Here is a 20810-nt window from a genome sequence, read left to right as displayed (position 1 = left end):
TTACCTACAGGTATATAGTATATACAGGAGGAGATGACATACAGGTATATGCTATGCATAGGAGGAGATGACATACAGGTATATACTATATACAGGAGGAGATGACACACAGATATATACTATATATAGGTGAGATGACACACAGGTATATACTATATACAGGAGGAGATTACATACAGGTATATACTATATATAGGAGGAGATGACATACAGGTATATACTATATACAGGGGAGATGACACAGCAGGTATATACTATATACAGGGGAGATGACATACAGGTATATACTATATACAGGAGATGACATACAGGTGTATACTGAGGTGAAAATGAGAGGTGTGAGGTGAAAATGAAAAGGTGTGAGTGCAAAATGAGAGGAGTGAGGGAAAATAGTGGAGTGATCGGAAAATGACAGATGTGAGGTCGAAATGACAAGTGTTAGGGGGGAATGAGAGGAGTGAGGGGGAAAATAAGAGGAGTGAGGGGGAAAATGAGAGGTGTGAGGGAGAAAATGAGAGATGTGAGGGGGAAAATGAAAGATGTGATGGGGAAAATGAGAGGCATGATGGGAAAATAAGAGAAGTGAGGTGCTATAACTAACCACAGATATTTACTATGCCCAGGCAACGCCGGGCTCTTCAGCTAGCTTAGATTTACAATCTCCATGCTTTTCTCATGGTCAACTTTATGTGGCCTGTTCAAGAGTTGGAACAGCCAAAAATCTGTTTGTCTTTGCACCTGAAGGAAAAACTAAGAATGTTGTTTATCAAAAGGCTCTCGAATAAGTAGTAGAAGATTACTTCACATTACTTGGCCAATTTAGTTAAATCTGTGTGGAATATCTCTGGTGTTGAAATATATGTTGTAAAATGCTTCTATTAGCTTAGTTTTTGCCTTTTAATAATTACATTTCTATCTATTTGTTTAGTGGTTTTTTTGTGCAGAATAAATTTTTGTTAACACATTCTATTTTGCTAACAGCAGTTATTACCCCGGGCGAAGCCGGGTAGTACAGCTAGTCTAATATATAAAGCTGAATGTGGTGTGTGTGTATGTATGTGTGTATGTCCAGGATTGGCATCTGCACAGTCGCAGCTACAGCCACAAAATTTTGCACAGTCACGCGTCTGGACCCCGAGAGCGTCATAGGCTATGTTCAGTTGTGAGGCGAAATTTTAACCCCGCGCGTTCCAATTCACCAAACAATTTTGCCCCTATCTACATAATGGGGAAAAAGTGAAAGGAAAAGTGTTGGAGGCAAATTGACAGCTGCCAGATGTGAACAAGGGGGACTTAAAGAGTGAGAGCGATGGCGCCAAAGAGTATATACCGTACAGTTGCTAAGGTGGGGCCCCGACATGGGATAATCACCACACACGGGGATATGAACACACACACAAAATGCGCCACACACTACCACGTGCTTGAACACATACCGTATTTTCCGCTTTGTAAGACGCACTTTATTTCCCCCAAATTTGGGGGGGAAATGTGGGTGCGTCTAACAAAGCGGATATACCGCTTACCATTACAGGCTGGGATGAGGGGGTGTCCGCCACCGCTACTGCCCGCCGCTGTCGCCCGCCGCCGCTGCCGGGGTTGTCCGCTGCTGCCCCGGGTGATGCTGGAGGCTCCGGTGCTGCGGGGGGCTCTGGCGACATTTTGTTAAAGACCAGAGCCCCCCAGCAGTTCGTCCATGCGTTCCAGTATGACTAACTCCGGGAAAATAGCCGCAGGAATCTCGGGAGATGAGATTTCAGCTCGGAGATCGCATCTCTCGAGATTCCGGCGGCCATTTTACCGGAGTTAGTTCCAGTATGACTGACTCCGGGAAAATGGCCACCGGAATCTCGGGAGATGATTTTTCAGCGCTGAGATCTCATCTCTCGAGATTACGGCGGCCATTTTCCAGGAGTCAGTCATACAGAAACGCATGGACGAACTGCTGGGGGCTCTGGCCTTTCACAAAATGTCGCCAGAGCCCCCCGCAGCACCGGAGACAGCCCTGCAGCATCGGAGACAGCCCTGCAGGCCCCCTCATCTCAGCCTGCAGCACAGGAGCCCCCTGCAGACCCCTCATCTCAGCTTGCAGCACAGGAGCCCCCTGCAGACCCCCTCATCCCAGCCTGCAGCAATGCTCCACTCCTGCCTCCAGCAACGACCCTGGGACCCTGATCCACCACAGCCACAACCCCTGGTAAGTAATAAGACGCATGGATTATAAGACGCCCCACCAATTTATTAAAAGAAGTTTTTTCCTATTTTTCTCCTCAAAATTTGGGGTGCGTCTTATAATCCGGAGCGTCTTACAAAGCGAAAAAATATGGTATATCACCCTCAGCACACATTTCACCACACATACACCAACCTCGCCACATAAGTCGAAACACAAAAGTCACCGCTCAAAACTCGCCACGCGCAAAATTCACCACATGCAAAACTAGGCTCACGCAAAACTCGCCACACATGCAAAACTCACCTCATGGAAAACTCGCCACACGCAAAACTTGCACACGCGGAAAAATTGCAACACATGCAAAAGTTGCTTCACACAAAACTTGCACATACTCAAAAGGCACCACACATGAAACTCACCACGCGCAAAGCTCGCCACGCGCAAAACTTGCTACACACAACTTGCTACACTATCCTGTCACATGCAACACGACACACAAAAAGTTGCTACACGCATGTCGCCACACGCAACTCAACACACACACAAGTCTGGTATTATCCTTCAAAAATAAAAATCTGATTAATAAGCAGACAAACTACAAGAGCAACAACTGTACCATATAGGAAATACGGCAGCTGTCAGTCACATGACCTGTCTATTATGTGTATGTGTGAGCTAAGATATACTGCCAGGGGGGAGGGCTTCTTGTTGGCTGGGGATTTATCAGGCTGCCAATTTAGCTTACAAATACTGAGGTAAAAATACTGAGCACATAATGTGTGAACGAGGTCTAATACAGGAGATGACACACAGATATATACTATATACAGGGGAGATGACACACAGGTATATACTATATACAGGAGGAGATGACACACAGGTATATACTATATACAGGAGGAGATGACACACAGGTATATACTATATACAGGAGGAGATGACACACAGGTATATACTATATACAGGAGGAGATGACACACAGGTATATACTATATACAGGAGGAAATGACACAGGTATATACTATATACAGGAGGAGATGACACAGGTATATACTATATACAGGAGATGACACAGGTATATACTATATACAGGAGGAGATGACACAGGTATATACTATATACAGGAGGAGATGACCGATATATACTATATACAGGAGATGACACACGTATATACTATATACAGGAGGAGATGACAGGTATATACTATATACAGGAGGAGATGACCGATATATACTATATACAGGGGAGATGACACACGTATATACTATATACAGGAGGAGATGACAGGTATATACTATATACAGGGGGAGATGACACAGGTATATACTATATACAGGAGGAGATGACACAGGTATATACTAAAATATAGGAGGAGATGACATACAGGTATATACTATATACAGGAGGAGATGACATACAGGTATATACTATATACAGGAGGAGATGACATACAGGTATGTACTATATACAGGAGGAGATGACACAGGTATATACTAAAATATAGGAGGAGATGACATACAGGTATACACTATATACAGGAGGAGATGACACACGTATATACTATATACAGGAGGAGATGACATACAGGTATATACTATATAAAAGAGGAGATGACATACAGCAAGTATAAACTATATATACAGGAGATGACAGAGGTATATACTATATATAGGAGATGACATACAGGTATATACTATATACAGAAGAGATGACATACAGGTATATACTATATACAGAAGAGATGACATACAGGTATATACTATATATAGGAGATGACATACAGCAGGTATATACTATTTACAGGGGAGATGACATACCGGTATATACTATATACAGGAGATGACATACAGGTGTATACTATATAAAAGGAAGATGACAAACGTATATACTGAGGTGAAAATGAGAGGTGTGAGGTGAAAATGAAAAAGGTGTGAGTGCAAAATGAGAGGAGTGTGGGAAAATAGTGGAGTGATTGGAAAATGACAGATGTGAGGTCGAAGTGACAAGTGTTAGGGGGGAATGAGAGGAGTGAGGGGGAAAATGAGAGATGTGAGGGAGAAAATGAGAGGCGTGATGGGAAAATAAGAGAAGTGATGTGCTATAACTAACCACAGATATTTACTATGCCCAGGCAACGCCGGGCTCTTCAGCTAGTATATATATATATTATATATATATATATATATATTTAGTTTGTTATTCCCTATTTAATATGCTGCACACGTGAAAGGCACCTTTTTGAGCATCTGAAGGAGAATATGTATACATAAGGAATTTACATTGTATTTATTGGATACCGTATATCTTTATCTGTGAGATATGTATACATGTTCCTAGGTAATTTTCTTAATATTTACACACTTTTTGGCCCGCTGTTTCTTTTAAAATATATTTTTGTATATTTTTTTTGTATTTTATATAATTTGTTCTGATACTATTGTTTTTTGTACTATTTTCCAAGTACGGGCACATTTTGCTAGAGTGCTACCATTTTCCACTTATGTTTAAATAAAGTAAATTTTATTGAATTAATAAAAGTTGTACTTGCATTCGCTTTTTAAGACCCTAAGTTCGGGCTGTGCTTTTTGGCGTTTCGTATATTCCGAATGGTCTGCCATTCTTCCATTTAGCAACTATACCCTTCTTTTATGGATACATGCTAGTATTTATTTTAATATCAATTTTAAGGATATAGGTATTGCTACATTCAGTTTGCTTTTCCAGCGTTGCTTCTGGCAACCCATCAGTATTTGCTGCAGTGATTTGCAGGATCGCCCACACTTTCCCATAACGATACACATCTTACAAACACCGCCATGTTCTACTCTAGACTTGGCCTACAGTATGTGATCGCCGGGGCATTGCAGCACCACATCCATATATGATTGGCGCCAGTATGATCTTATTATATAGGGCACATGCCCTGCCGGATAAATACCCAGATAAATACTCTACTGTATTACAGATTTGGAAAGAACAATCCTGTTTCTGTTGAAATATTAAGAAGCAGCACAAGATCAGCTTTAAAAGGAAAATACTACACAATCAGATCATGGAAGAAAAAAAAAGACTGCATAGTATCAGGGAAAATAAGACTGCTGTAGAGGATATGCTTAAAATGTACATAGAAGTCAAAAACAATGTTCAGGTTATGAAACTATCTAGAGACAATAGCAGATCAAAGTCATTACTAAAAAATGCTACTAGAAAACAAACCGCACAGTACTCACCTTCCCTGTGTCCTCGGCCAAGTCTGCGCCGCTTCTCCCGATGTCTGGCATTGGTTGTGGCGCTGACATCACCTTGACAGTGGGGAGCCAATCAGAAAGCTATGTGGCTCTGCCAGTGTAGAAGGAATGCGGTTGATGGCAGACACCGGATACTCGCCGGAGGACCTGGGGAAGGCGAGTACAGGGCGGTTTGTTGTTTTATAACAAACTGCAGCAGGGGCAGAAACTTAATCGACAGAGAACAACCCCTTTACCAGGCTGGTCAGTGTTGCAGCTAGTAACAAGCCCATTCAGCCTGAAGAAAAAGTAGAGAAACCAACAGGAGACCTGAGCAGAGCTGGAAGAGGCCTTATGAGGAATTCGTAAGAATATAGGGTACTCTTGTGTGGGAAAAGGGGGTTCAGCACGCTGGGTGGTTGTTTACAAAAAACCCAAGTTCAGGGATAGAAAACCCCTTTAAGCAAATATAAATTTTGTCAGAATTTGTCACCATTTTTAATACAGATTTAAAGGGAAGGTGCCACCAGTTTTCTTGTAGCTTGTTTTTGTGTGAAATTAAGCTTAAAATAGTAAATAAAATGTATTAATGCAATGTTTGCACTGTTTGCAAACATTTCTATATGAAAAAGATTATATATTTTCTTACAAATATATATATTGACCACTAGGGGGAGCATTTTCCGTTTTAGACCTCAAGCAGCTATAGTAAGACTTACCAGCTTTACTGTTAGCTGGAAAATCTGGGCAGTAACTGCTAACATCACCATTTCCCTCCCTTTTGGGTGGTCTAATATCCCTGGGGCAGAATGAAGAGCAGCATCACAGGGCAGAGCCATTTTGTGTGTGACTGCCCTGTGACCTGCTATCACCAGCAGTTAGTGCATCAGAAGCACAGTTAGTTTATGTGGTGTGTATGGAGCAGCATTGTCTGTGCAGAGCTGTCTGTGACTCATCCCTCAGTAAGATAAGAAGGAGCTCCAGGTCTGCAGTGAATGGCCAGGCATTGTGGAGGGAGGGGAGAGATACATTGTATGGCAGAGACAGGTGTCAGGTGTCACCTCTCTCTGCAGGCTGGGAATGCAGCTTAATGGAGTGAATGGAGCTCCTGTGATAGAGAGTAAGTGGAGCTCGGCAGAGAGCACTGGGCTATTATAAAATGGCTGCTAGTCACACCTACAGCAGTGAGTTGTGCAGCCCACAGAGGCGTGCCCAGCTCACTGCTAACACCTCTCCAATGTTATAGATAGGGTCCTCGCCGGTCTATTAGCTCCTATGTCCATGGGGTGCTGTAAAATGACACTGTTAGTGCCCTGCTACTGCTGCAAAACCAAGATGTCAGCCCCCAGTTCCTTCTTTAAACACATATAACACACAAAATCTGTTTCACATGCATTTAAAACTTGGTTATAGCAGCATGTTATGCTGCATTACAGTGATTTATTAATGATCTACAAACGCGGTACCTTACCTTTAAGAGGTCAAAAGTATGTGGATGTGCTTAACAGGAGCATGAGAGAGAAGAAGACATTATAGGGCTCAAGTCATCATTTTTAGCCTCCTGGCATTCACTGGCACATTCTGCACCAAATTGTACAAAACTCTTCTGTACTATTTTAATTCATATCAAAAATGGTCTTTATTCTTGCCCTTTTTTGCAAAAAGTAGCGTTTGTGAAATGCCATAAAAATATTTGTCATACGTAAAATTTGCAGCGTTTGTGAATTTTAGAAAAGTTGCAAATGATGAACCAGGCAAAAACCCTCAACTCTTGTGTACAGTGATGACCTTGGAAAAAAAAAAAACGAGAACAGGGAAACACATAAGATAGACAAAAAAAGACATAAAACAGAAAGATGAATTTCCAGGTCTGTTGTCCAGTGCTGGTAACAGTGTGCAAGGTTAAAGCTGCTAACACAATCCCTTTGAATTAGAGAAAGTTTATGAAAAAAAAATACAAAAAACTTGACAGCTACATGTTCCCACTCTCCAGCTTTGGTGACAAATGCAATTATTTTAGTAAGTCAGAAGAGCCAATGCGTGCTCCTCAGTCACTCATTTCCATTAACTCACAGCAATGGGAACACTGGAAATACAAAGGCAAGCAATTTTAGCCAGTGATCTGTATACAACTGATTGAAGTGTCACTAAACTTTTTACGCAACTTGTTTATTACAATGATGAAAATCTTTTCAATCATACAATGGCCACCTTATTTACAGGACATACAACTTCCTTTACAGGAAATTTGTCAGCAGGCTTTGGCTATATAATCTGAGGACAGCATGATGTAGGGACTGAGACCCTGACTTCAGCGATCTGTCACTTATAAGGCTGTGTGATGTTCTTTAAATACAATTAATGTTTTATCAGCAACAGATTATCACCACTGCCAGACTAACTGCCAGGGTGCATACTGGTCCAACCACGCCCCCAGAACTGATTAGCAGCTTACTGCCAATGCACAGTTTACACGGGAAGCTGCTAATAAGGGGTGTGGGCGGGGACAGCTTTTGAGCTCTGCTACATTTAAAAACTCACAACTGCTGCACTAAGTAAAGTGACACATCGTTGGATTCAGGGTCCCTTTTTCTACGTTATGCTGCTCTCAGATGAGGTAGCAAAAACCTGCTGATAGATTCCTTCTAAACAGTACCCTTGAGGAAGTCCCATATTTGTGGCGATACACGTGGTGTTTGGTCCCTTTTCCCTACCTGATTATCGGCATAGGTTTTATAGGATCGCATGGCTTATTATGGGTTATCTACTTTAATCTCCGGAATACACCTTTTGATTATACTCTTGTTCCTTGCCTCTTCGGTATGACTTGCTATGCTCTTGAGCAATGATTTAATGTCCGTGTTCATGTGAGACCTTACATTGTTTCTCTCTTAGGGATTTTTTTCTCTTCCCATTAATATATTTCATGTGCACTTGTTCTGTGCTACATAGCATTGCATTCTTATTTCAGTCTGTTTTCTCCTTCACTCCTTTAGGGTATGTGCACATGTATTTTTTAGCTCTGCTGATTTTTCCGCAGCGGATTTCATAAATCCGCAGGTAAAAGGCACTGCGTTTTACCTGCGGATTTACCACGGATTTTGTGCGGATTCCTATTGTGGAGCAGGTGTAAACCACTGCGGAATCCGCACAAAGAATTGACATGCTGCGGAATGTAAACCGCAGCGTTTCCTCGCGGTCTTTTCCGCAGCATGGGCACTGTGGATTGCGTTTTTCATAGGCTTACATTGTACTGTAAACGCATGGAAAGCTGCTGCGGACCCTCAGCAAAATCCGCAACGTGTGCACATAGCCTTACACATTGGTACATTGACATTTTACTTATTGTTTTTTTTCTATTTTTTCTATCTGTATTGTATTGCACTATAACTTTAGCAGCAATCTAACTTTTGGCTTGTAGTATGTGCATGAATAAAATTGATATTTATGAGAGATCCCTGCTCTTTGCATATTCTTTTTGTTTTTCTTTCAGATTCCCTTTAAGCCGTGGAACATAGATGATTTACGTTTAATACGTACACACTACATAGCATCTCAGGATGGTACATGTGATGAAAAGATTGGCTTTGTTCATGCAAGGACATTACCCTTCCGAGGCTAGCACTCCATCTCTGACTATGCTGGAATTCCAGAACAAATTGAGAAAGCAGAAACCCTTTCCCTCTATATAGCAACATCAAAATCTATTGCAATTCGCTTATTAAAAGTCTTACATACCACACTGAAAAAAGTGGAGCCTTAGCGTAAAGCTGGACTGGTGAACACAACTGTATAAGCCAAGTCACTCAGTGAAAAGGACTTTTCACCAAGTATTTCACGCTGAGCTGCACACACAAGGTAGTAGTTACTGCAGAGCAGATTAAAACATTTGAGTTTTTGTTTTAATTTTGCCTTTCCTTAGTGTAGATATTAAGCAAAGTATTTGGCACCTAATGAGTAAACACCAACTTAGACCTAATAAAAGTGATCAGATACTTTTCACACCTCACACCTTTTAGATAAGGTCCATGTGGGTGGGGAGATGGGGCAGCACAGCTGAGTTTAGCTGTGTCATATTGTAAACCCTTCCCTCACCTCTCCTCCTCTCATAGTTCTATCTGCTCTGCTGTCCTGCCCCTCTGATTCTCTTGTCTCTTTCTCCATTTTCTCTATTCGGTCAGTGCGCAGAAATCAGACTCCACACAGATGCCATCCAAATGTAGTCCGATGTTTTGCATAAACTCACTTACTTGCATGGAAGAGTGCAGCTTGTCCTAAGGGGAAAAAGGAATTAAAAAAATCGGACACATGCACAGTCCCATAGCATAACATTGTTCTGAGGGCAATCCGTTGCTTTGTCAGATTGCACCCAAACCCAAAAAAATATGGTCATGTGCAAGAGCCCTTAGGATAGGCTGTCGATATCTTAATGCTGGGGGTGCAACACCTGACACTCCAGATAAGCTGTTACTGGCGTCGAATGCTGCTGGAACATAGCAGCTCTGTCAAAACTATACTGGCAGCAGCCAGGTATCGCAAATCTACCCCATTTAGTATGATTAGGAGTTGAATCTGCAATACCCGCACAGGATCCTTGGACAGCTACGTCTGCAGCGTGAACAAGCTGAGCAATGAGAAGCGCAGTTTCCAGCATTCAAAAATTATTTTCCCAGAAACCAAGATAGAACCAGTGAGAGTGGTGTCCTATGGATAGGCTATAAAGGTTAAAGTCACAGACAACCCTTCTAATGCATACTGCTATGATCTAAATAGATTATGTACGACATAGGATTAGGGTAAGTAATTTATCATTCATAGAACAGATGTTGTACAGTTTTATTCCCTTGTCGTTTCTATCATATAATAAGGCAATGTGCCAGTTATGTACACATACTCATGAACATGTAAATTCTTTGACATTGGACGATTAATTGATCATATGAAGGAACGTCATGGCAATGATCCTTCATGTCTTAGATTAGCTGGTTTACAACATTTATACCAAGGAATGGATCGACCTGTTACGATTCGAAGTGGAGATAGAACGGGGGAGGGGGGGCATTAGGAATTTGTGGTCTCAATGAGAGGAACCATCTTTTTTCGCTCTTTGTAAATTTATGATCTGGTACAATGTAGGTCTCTCTTAAATGTATGGTCAATGTTGTTTGTACATATTCAAACCTTTTTGAACATCACAATATTAATTGATCTACAGCGCAGAGAATTTAAGCGCTATGATGCAAGTGCCCGACAGACCATGAGAAAGTGCCTTAAGATGTGAAGCAGCCACTGCGCGCTTGCCATGTGTTGTCCTCCCGTAAGAAATCAATTTATGAACTTTACATTGGGATAAAAATAAAGAGATTTTGGCGAGTGCTGTGTATGTATCTTTACTGTGGTTTATACTAAAGCTATGTATACACATCTCCAACAGCAAACATGAAAATGTCAGAGATATCCACTTACACATCCATAGGCAATTAGTTAAAAGGGAACTGGACATGTCCAGAAACCCTAATTGCTTGCAGCTATAGGGTTAGTCTGCAGGAAAATAGCCTTAAAATGCTGCCTTAATGGAAGCACGGCTATAGGACAAAAAGGGAATTAGACCTGTGGGTAAGTCCTCCAGACAGCACCACCGGAGGTAGTCCTTCCTTAACCTATGACTAGACAGGATCACAAAGAGGTTTAAAATGCCCCTCACAAGTTCACCAGGTTTCAAAGTACTAACAAAGGATGGATCTACATGAGCCACTAGCAACTCAGATGCCAGATAAACAATTTACTGGTCCCGGCTGGACTTGATGAATGAACGATTTGCAGGAGTATCGATCTTGTGCAAGCCTAAAGATAACATAAGGGAGGGAAATTACCGTATATACTCGAGTATAAGCTGATTAGAGTATAAGCCGACCCCTCTAATTTTGTCACAAAAAACTGGGAAAACTTAATGACTCGAGTATAAGCCTAGGGTGGAAAATGCAGCAGCTACCGGTAAATTTGAAAAATAAAAATAGGCACCAATAAAAGTAAAATTAATTGAGACATCAGTAGGTTAAGTGTTTTTGAATATCCATATTGAATCAGGAGCCCCATATAATGCTCCATACAGTTCATGATGGGCCCCATAAGATGCTCCATACAGTTCATGATGGGCCCCATAAGATGCTCCATATTAAAATATGCCCCATATAATGCTGCACAAATGTTGATAATGGCCCCATAAGATGCTCCAGAGATATTTGCCCCCATATAATACTGCACAAATTTTGATTATGGCCCCATAAGATGTTCCATAAAGATATTTGCCCCATATAATGCTGCACAAATGTTGATTATGGCCCCATAAGATGCTCCATGTAGATATTTGCCCCATATAATTCTGCACAAACGTTGATTATGGCCCCATAAGATGCTCCATAAAGATATTTGCCCCATATAGTGCTGCACAAACGTTGAATATTGCCCCATAAGATGCTCCAGAGATATTTGCCCCATATAATGCTGCACAAACGTTGATTATGGCCCCATAAGATGCTCCATAAAGATATTTGCCCCATATAGTGCTGCACAAACGTTGATTATGGCCCCATAAGATGCTCCATAGAGATATTTGCCCCATATGCTGTTGCTGCGATTAAAAAAAACAAAAAAACAAATCACATACTCACCTCTCGTCGCTCAGGCCCATGGAACTTGCAATACTCACCGGTCCTCGTTCCGGCGCCGCTGTGTCTTCCGCGTCCTCTGCACTAACGTTCAGGCAGAAGCCGCGGACTAACCACGTCATCGCGCCCTCTGACCTGAGTGTCACTGCAGAGGACGTGGAAGACGGAGCGGCGCCCGGAACGAGGAGGTGATTATCGCGCAATGCTCCCCCTCCCCATTATACTCACCTGCTTCTGGTGCGGTCCCTGAACGTCCCTGGTTCCCCAGGCGCCGGCAGCTTCTTCCTGTGTTGAGTGGTCACGTGGTACCGCTCATCACAGTAATGAATATGCGGCTCCACCCCTATGGGAGTGGAGTTGGGTCCATATTCATTACTGTAATGAGCGGTACCATGCGAACGCTCAACGCTGTTAGAAGCTGTCAGCGCTCGGAGACCGGAGATGCAAAGACCTCGACAGAGCAGGTGAGTATGTCACAGCTGCCAATCCACCCTCCCCGCCGACCCTCCTGGGACAATGACTCGAGTATAAGCCGAGAGGGACACTTTCGGCCTAAAAACATGGGCTGAAAATCTCGGCTTATACTCGAGTATATACGGTAAGTGTGTTGTTCAGAGGGTCTCTTGGAAACAGAATTACCAGTAGGTCTAATTCCCTTATTGTAGTCCGTCCCTCAGGACAGCACGGCAGGAGAAATACCAATTAAATAGCACCAAGGTGGGTACAGAATCCCTAAAGGACCGAAGTCCCGGCAAGAACTAGGCTAAAACTAGAAACAATAGGTAAGATCAGAAAAAATATAAATAACTATAGAAAAGATAAATTACTGAAGTGAGTGCTAAAGGATCCGTGTGAAGTGTCAGTGGATGCACTGCTGATGAATATATTCAGATAGTCGATAATATTTTCAAAAGCTTTACTGGACAGGTTTCAGGTCAATGCGTTTCGAAGTAATACACAGGACCTCCATCAGGACAAAATCTAGGATAGGACTTCTTTATCAGGACAAAACCTAATATAACCTAACCTAATATAAGTTTTGTCTTAGATAACCCCTATGTCAAGCAGAGAATGGATATGAGGCCCCCTTGAGGGGGAAGCAACAACCAGGAGCTCCAGCTCTACTTGAAGGGACCTCTTAATCAGTGAGGGGCTTGCCTCCAGGCCTGCTGCAGGAGAAAGAAAAAGGACAGAACCCCCCAATTAACTTGCCTCCAGTAATAAGGAGGTCCTGCTCAACTGATCAGGAAGATTTCTTCTGCGCTTTCCAGCGCTTCTCTCACATGTCTTTACCTGATGGGGACAGGAAAAACACTGGAGGGTGGAGGTGCGAAGGGCCTTTTAACCTCTCTGTGATCCCGTCCAGTCATAGGTCAAGGAAGGACTACCTCCTGTGGTGCTGTCTAGGGGCACGAACTGGAAAATTAACTTATAGTCTCCCTTTAGCCTCTTGCTTCCAGTCATAGGCTTGATGCAGGGGTGGCTACAGTCACCGTTCAATAAACTGAACAGCAGCAATCACTATTAGCACTTTGAAAAAGAACACCAGACTGCGTTCCAAACGCGTTACCTTTTTCCTGTCTCTTACACCTTTTTTTTTTTTTTTAAAATTTATATTAAAAATAAGGTGCATCCCATGCAGACATGGTACAGCCCCTCGACTAGGTTGTAAAAATTGCATGTACCTCAAGAATCCGAGGCACCGGTTATCGTCCTTCAACAAAAATATTTTTATTGACACCAGTGTACACACAGAAAAGTTAGCAATGTTTCAGCCATGCATGGCCTTTGAGCCAAGAAAAAAAAAAAAAGTGTATGGATTTTTAACCCAACAAAGTTGGACTGAAATATTTTTTTTTAATCAGAAGCTGAAACCCATTGCTTCTTCTCTCTATGCTCTCCGTGAACATCAGACTGTCTATTAAACAGTGAGCTGGCTTTTCTTTTCCGGTTTATAATTTGATTGACAGCCTGTGCTGCATACACACACACACTGCAGAGCATGCTGTTTAAGTGTCAGGGAGTGAGTACAGTGTGTTCACAGTATAGTGTAGGGTGAATTTAACTGCCCCTATGACAGGAGAAGACAGAGGCCAAAGGGCCCCACGAAAAGAGCAGTCCGAAATATATAAAAAGGTATAAATTTTATTGGGAATCACATCATATAAGGATTACAGCAACAGCATTGAAAATACAAAAGGGTTAAAAAGAAACGCTTTGAGGTCGGCAGAAAACTACATGGGCTCAATAAAGTAAGCAAATGTTTGCTATAATAACTAAAGTGCGATAACACCCCAGATATTTATATCCTTTAATTATGGATAGCAGGGAAGAACGTGAAGGGCATGTAATGTATTACACCAAGACAGCAAGGAGGTACATAGAAATAGGGACATCATAGTCCTACCACCAGCCTATCAGTAATCACGCTGCAAACAACAAATACAAAATGTAATAAATAGTATACCCATTACCTGCAAATGAGGATGATAACAATGGCCCAGAGGATCTGCCCGACCGCCCCAACGCGCGTTTCGGTTGGCACCTTCGTCAGGGGGCATGTAAGAATGTTAAAATGCCGGTTTTTTTATCCCACAGCGTTCCGGAAGTGACCCTGGCCGCTAACCGGAAGTGACGCATGCGTCACCGCAGCAACAGCAACGCCGGCCGGCACCCGCGTCATGTGACCCAGGGCATCAGGATACACGTAACCCCTCGTGACCCGATGCCCGGGGACACAAAGATACGGGACACCGGCAGGCGAAGCGGAGGTGCAGCGCGCATGCGTACTGGCCACGGAAAGGGTGAAATGATAGAGAAATCTCAGAACTCTGGGAGAAGATGAATCTGGTCTAATCATCCTAAAGTGGAGGTGCATAACAGAGCACTAGAAGGACAGCAGCCGCCACAAAGATTACCCCAACAATATAGATATGGGAGCAATGCCCGCAGTAAACATTATACATTATAATGGGGAAACCAGATACAAAAGAAAAATTAAGTAAAAATAATGGCCCTACATCATACATTGCATATAGTGCATATAAATAAATACGCAATGTTAGCATATATAGAGACAATTCAAAAATATATACTATCGTGGACCACATATTTTACACAGTAGAATCTACTTCCATGATAAATAGCAACAAAACAAAAACGGTAATTAGTTCTTACCGGTAATTGTATTTCCAGGAATCCACCTGACAGCACCATTGGAGGACGTCCTTCTTATCCGCAGTGGGACAGGAACCACAAGTTAAAAGGACCCTCCCCACTCCACCCACCAGTGATTTTCTAAGTACCACATCTGGATGGATGCACAGAAGAGAGTTTATTTACAATTACACACCAATGTTACATCACATTAGTCAGTAGTAAAAGTTTGCAGTGGGAGGGAACTAGTAGTGCTGTCAGGTGGATTCCTGGAAATACAATTACCGGTAAGAACTAATTACCGTTTTCCAGTCCACCACCTGACAGCACCATTGGAGAATACCAAAGGATGTTAACTAGGGTGGGACTACTGCATGTAAGACTTTTCTACCAAAGGCTAATTGGTCTGATACGACATCTAATTTATAGTGTCTAGCAAAGGTAGAAAGACTAGTCCAAGTCGCCGCCCTACAGATTTGCTCAGCTGAGGCACCCCCCTTCTCTGCCCATGATGTAGAAATGGCTCGTGTTGAGTGGGCCCTAAGAGTGTCCGGGGGATCTTTCCCTTGGTTTGTATATGCTAGGCTAATCATGTTTTTAATCCACCTAGCAATGGTTGATTTTGCTGCCTTGCAACCCCTACTTGGACCACCGTATTGAATAAATAAGTTAGTGTCCCGTCTCCAGCTTTTTGTCGCCCCCAGGTATTTTAGAACAGTCTCCCTAACGTCAAGGTTATGGTAGACCCCTTCTTTTGCGTTTTTAGGGTGTTGGCAGAAAGAAGGAAGGATTATCTCCTGATTGATATTGGTAGATGATACTACTTTGGGGAGGAAAGCTGGGTTATGTTTGAAGACTATTCTGTCGTCAAAAATTTGAAGATATGGGTTCTGGATAGAAAGAGCCTGCATCTCCCCTAGCCTTTTAGCCGATGTGATGGCAATCAGGAAGGCGGTTTTAAAGGAGAGATTGGCTATGTCCATATCTTCTGACAGTAAGTAAGGGGTTTTACACAAAGTGTTAAGGACCAAGTTTAGGTCCCAAGGAGGAGTTGATTTCCTCACAAGTGGCCTCATTCTCTGTGTGGCCCTGGAAAATCTGGCTATCCAGGGATGGGAGGCTAGTGATGTATCAAAAAATACACTAAGTGCTGCAATCTGTACTTTTAGAGTGCTAGGCCGAAGGCCCTTGTCAAATCCGAGTTGCAGGAAATCGAGGATTTTGGGGATATCTGGTTTTGAAGTATCCACATGACCTTCTCCCAGAAAGGAACAATACCGCTTCCAGATCTTGTTGTAAATCGCCGAAGTCACCGGCTTTCTGCTTGCCTGGAGTGTGGTAATGACATCTTCTGACAGGCCTCTAGATCTTAGGGTTTGCCGTTCAGGATCCAAGCAGATAGGTGAAAAGAGTCTGGATTCTTGTGGAATACTGGACCTTGAAGTAGAAGGTCCTGCCTGTTCGGTAGAAAGACTGGTTCTTCTGTTGACATCCTGGACAATAGAGAAAACCAGCTCCTTTTCGGCCAGAAAGGAACCACCAGGATTACGGTTGCTCTTTCGTCTCGTATCTTCCTGAGTGTCTTCGGTATCAGAGGAAGAGGCGGAAAAGCGTATAGGAGACCTTCTCCCCAATACTGAGACAAGGCGTCTACTCCTGTGGCTCCATCTAGAGGATTCAGAGAAAAAAATGCTCTGGCCTTTGTGTTTGACCTGGTGGCAAAGAGGTCCACCTGAGGCGTTCCCCATTTCTGGCACAGACTGCTGAATACTTCCGGGTTCAATTCCCATTCTCCGGGATGTACCGACTTTCGGCTCAGGAAATCTGCAACCTGATTCTTGGCACCTTCCAGGTGAACTGCCGAGATGGATTTGACAGATCTTTCTGCCCACCTGAAAATCTGGTCTGCTAAGTGTTGCAGTGGTGGATGTCTCGGACCTCCCTGGTGTCTCAGAAATGCCACTGCTGTGACATTGTCGGACAGTATTCTCACGTGTTTGTCTCGGACCAATGACTGGGCCTGGCACAACACTTTCCAGATCGCGTACAGCTCTCTGAAATTCGACGATCTTGCGGCAATTTGAGGAGTCCATTCTCCCTGGTAGTATGTTCTCCCTATATGACCGCCCCATCCGTATTGACTGGCGTCTGTGGTAACCGTAACACAGGGATCGAGTATCCATGGAACTCTCTCTCTCAGGTTCGCTGGTGTGGTCCACCAGGTTAGGGATTTCTTTACCGAAGGAGACACAAGCATCTTCCTGTCTAGGGAACTTTGTTTTCTGTTCCAAGATCCTAGGACTTCTCTTTGCAACTTCCGCGAGTGGAATTGGCTCCATCTCACACAGGGTATGCATGCTGTCATGAAACCGAGTATCCTCATTGCCTCTCTTATGGAGGGGGTACTTCTTCTGAAATGGTGGATGTGCCTGATCAAGGTCTCTTGTCTGTCTTCTGATAAAAAAGATGTTCTTAGATTGGAATCTAAGATCACTCCCAAAAATTTTATTCTGGAATTTGGGACCAGGCAGGACTTTTTCCAGTTCACGATCAACCCCAGCTCCTGTAGGATGGAAAGAGTGAACGTGCAGTCTATCTTGAGGAGTTTCTGTGATTTCGCCATTATCAGGAAGTCGTCCAGGTATGGGACTATGGTCACATTCTGATTCCTTAGATAGGCCACAACTTCCGACATCAGCTTGGTAAAGATCCTGGGCGCTGAAGCAAGCCCGAAGGGGAGACATCTGAACTGGAAGTGATGTACAATCCCCCTGTTCATTATGGCGAACCTCAGGAACTTTTGGTAGGAGAGGTGTATCGGGACATGATAGTATGCGTTGCTTAGGTCTAGGGTACACATTACCATGTCTTTGTCTATTAGAGGCGTCGTGGATCTTATAGATTCCATCCGGAATCTTTTGTACCGGACCCATTTGTTTAATGGTTTTAAATTTATAATCGTCCGGGAGTCTCCGGATGGTTTCTTTATTGAAAACAAATGGGAATAATGGCCTCTGCCTCTTTCTGAGATGGGAACTGGCACAATCGCTTCTAATTCTAACAGCTCCTGAATGTTTGTCCACATGGAGGAGTCGGAGAGCAGGCAAGGTCGGGTCACTACAAATCTTTCTGGGGGACTGCTGGAGAACTCTAATTTGTATCCCTGTGCAACTACTTGTAGAATCCAAGGATTCTGGGATACCTTCTGCCAACCCCCTAGAAATTTCTGTAATCGACCTCCCACCTTTATGTCATTTATTTGACTTTGGTGTGCCTGCACTAGGGAAGATGGAGTCTCTACCCTTTCCACCCTTGGGATAAGACCACCTCCCAGTCTTCCCTTTCCCCTTGTAGTTTGTCCTCTGACCAGGTCGGGACCTACGAAAGGGTTGATATTTTTTGGTATTCTCCTCAGGAAAACCCTTCTTTTTATCTGAGGCTTTTTCTAGAATATCGTCTAGAATCGGCCCAAATACTTTATTTCCTGAGAATGGGATTCCACACAATTTATTTTTTGACTGGAGATCCCCCGACCAGGTCTTTAGCCATATGGCTCTTCTGGCCGCATTAGACAGGGATTCGCTTCTAGCCGCAAACCGTACAGATTCGGCAGAAGCGTCCGCCATAAAGCCTGTTGCGAGTTTGAGCAAAGGCAATGATTTAAGGATAACCTCTCTAGAAGTCTTGGCTTTGAGGTGATCCTCTAAGTCGTCAATCCATAAGTGCATTGACCGGGCTACGGAAGTTGCCGCTATATTGGCCCGTATTATTGCCGCGGAGGACTCCCAAGTTCTCCTTAGCAAACCATCCGCTTTACGATCCATAGGATCCTTTAACGCGGAAGAGTCCTCAAATGGAATTGAGGTCTTCTTCGCCACCTTTGCTAGTGGGACATCGATCTTGGGAACTTCATCCCACACTTTAATGTCCTCAGGGTTGTAGGGCAGACGAAGTCTAAAGTCCCTGGGAATCACTAGCTTCTTCTCCGCTTCCTGCCACTCTTCCAGGATCATGGAACGGATGTGGTTGTTGACGGGGAAGACTTTTGTCACCTGAGCATGTAATCCGCCAAACATCTCGTCCTGGATCGAGGTTTCCTCTGGTGTATCTTGTAGCTGCATGGTGTTACGTACAGCATAAAGAAGTTCATCTGTGTCTGCTGCGGCGAAGAGATATCTCTTCCCTTTGCCCACAGATCCGTCTCTTTCTTCCTGGTCAGAATCCTCCGAAACCTCACCCTCGGAAGAAGGGCTAGACTCCCTTGGCCTCTTCCGTGAAGTCTGTGGTTCTGACTGAGTCTGGGGAAGATTCAAGCCTGAGATAGAAGCCTGAACCTCCTGTCGAATCATGGTCCTCATGCTGGATAGTAGTGCCGTCTGCTCATCACCCACAATTTTGGATGTGCACGATCTGCACAATGGTTTCCGCCAATTTTCTGGAAACTTAGTGGCACAAATCGGGCATTTATTCTTCCCCGATTTTTTCCTTTCAGTTGTGGGGATGGGAGGCTCAGCCTAGGGTAAATAGACATACGTGGCACCGTAAGTAGGGAAGCGGGGGGGAGGGGTGGGCTTTGTGGTATGGCTTTACATAGCCTACTCACGTGCCCCTGAAGCTGGTCAGTCCCCTCAGGTCTGGTAGTGTCCTCCATGATGAGGATAATATTACAATACAGCCGTGTGCACCTTTTGTCAGGATAGCCGGCGGAACAACGACCCCCATTGTATGCTTATATAGGTTTTACCTGGTTGATCCTGCCTCCTTACCGCGCCCCGCGCGGTCGACCATGCTGAGAAAAGGCCTTCCTGAAGGCCGGCGCTGCCGCTGGCGTCCTCCGGTCCGATGCTTGCCGCGACCGGAAGTGACGCGGCCGCCGACCGGAAGTGACGCGACCGCGTGTCCTGGAGCCGGCAGCGGCTGCTGCACAGAGAGCCCCCGCCGAAACGGCTGCGGCCGCATGCGGGAACAGCCGCCGCTGCAGCAGACAGCGCCCGGGCCGAGAGCCCCAGCAAGGAGAAACGGACCTTGGCCCCAGGAGCAGCGCTACACTGGGGGAGGCTGAGGGACCCCCCATCGCAGGTATCAGCCGCAGATATCTTGCGGCGGGGAAGGGAAAGGCTGGGCCCCCCGATCCCCACCATCTGCACAGCACCGTCGGAGGCTACGTCTTGCAGTTCCTATCCGCAGTGGGACAGGAAAAACACTGGTGGGTGGAGTGGGGAGGGTCCTTTTAACTTGTGGTTCCTGTCCCACTGCGGATAAGAAGGACGTCCTCCAATGGTGCTGTCAGGTGGTGGACTGGAAATAATAAATACAAAGCAATATATATATATATATATATATATATATATATATATATATATATATATATATATATATATATATATATAGTAATACATGAGGAAATAAACCATGTATTTTGCTTGATAGAGTGTACTTCAATAATGGACGGCAGCCGAAATTCAACCAGAGTAGATGAAGATTATACATATATAAAACCGAACAAATGATACAAACCCTAGAGAGTGAAAGAAAAAAATAAGCATTAAAAAATAAATAAAACGACAAGCATAAATATTTTCA

General features: G+C 43.8%; 1 protein-coding gene across 5 annotated transcripts in view; it reads right to left on the bottom strand.

Moving 5' to 3' along the window:
* The window catches only part of SNAPC3 (small nuclear RNA activating complex polypeptide 3), a 132678-nt gene that overhangs the window by 76339 nt on the left and 35529 nt on the right, over positions 1–20810 (bottom strand). Inside the window, exon 2 of one of the 5 annotated variants that reach the window (XM_077249244.1) lies at positions 9654–9677. The exons of 3 other annotated variants lie outside the window; for them this stretch is intronic. In XM_077249244.1, coding sequence (XP_077105359.1) covers positions 9654–9677 — 24 coding nt within the window. Of the gene's footprint in view, positions 1–5406; positions 5572–9653; positions 9678–20810 lie in introns of all 5 variants that reach the window. One more of the 5 variants, XM_077249247.1, reaches the window with a different exon arrangement.

This window comes from Ranitomeya variabilis, chromosome 1 (genome assembly GCF_051348905.1).
Source record: "Ranitomeya variabilis isolate aRanVar5 chromosome 1, aRanVar5.hap1, whole genome shotgun sequence".
NCBI lineage: Eukaryota > Metazoa > Chordata > Amphibia > Anura > Dendrobatidae > Ranitomeya > Ranitomeya variabilis.
The sequence above is the reverse complement of the archived record's forward strand: the minus strand, read 5'-3'. Positions and strand labels throughout refer to the sequence as shown.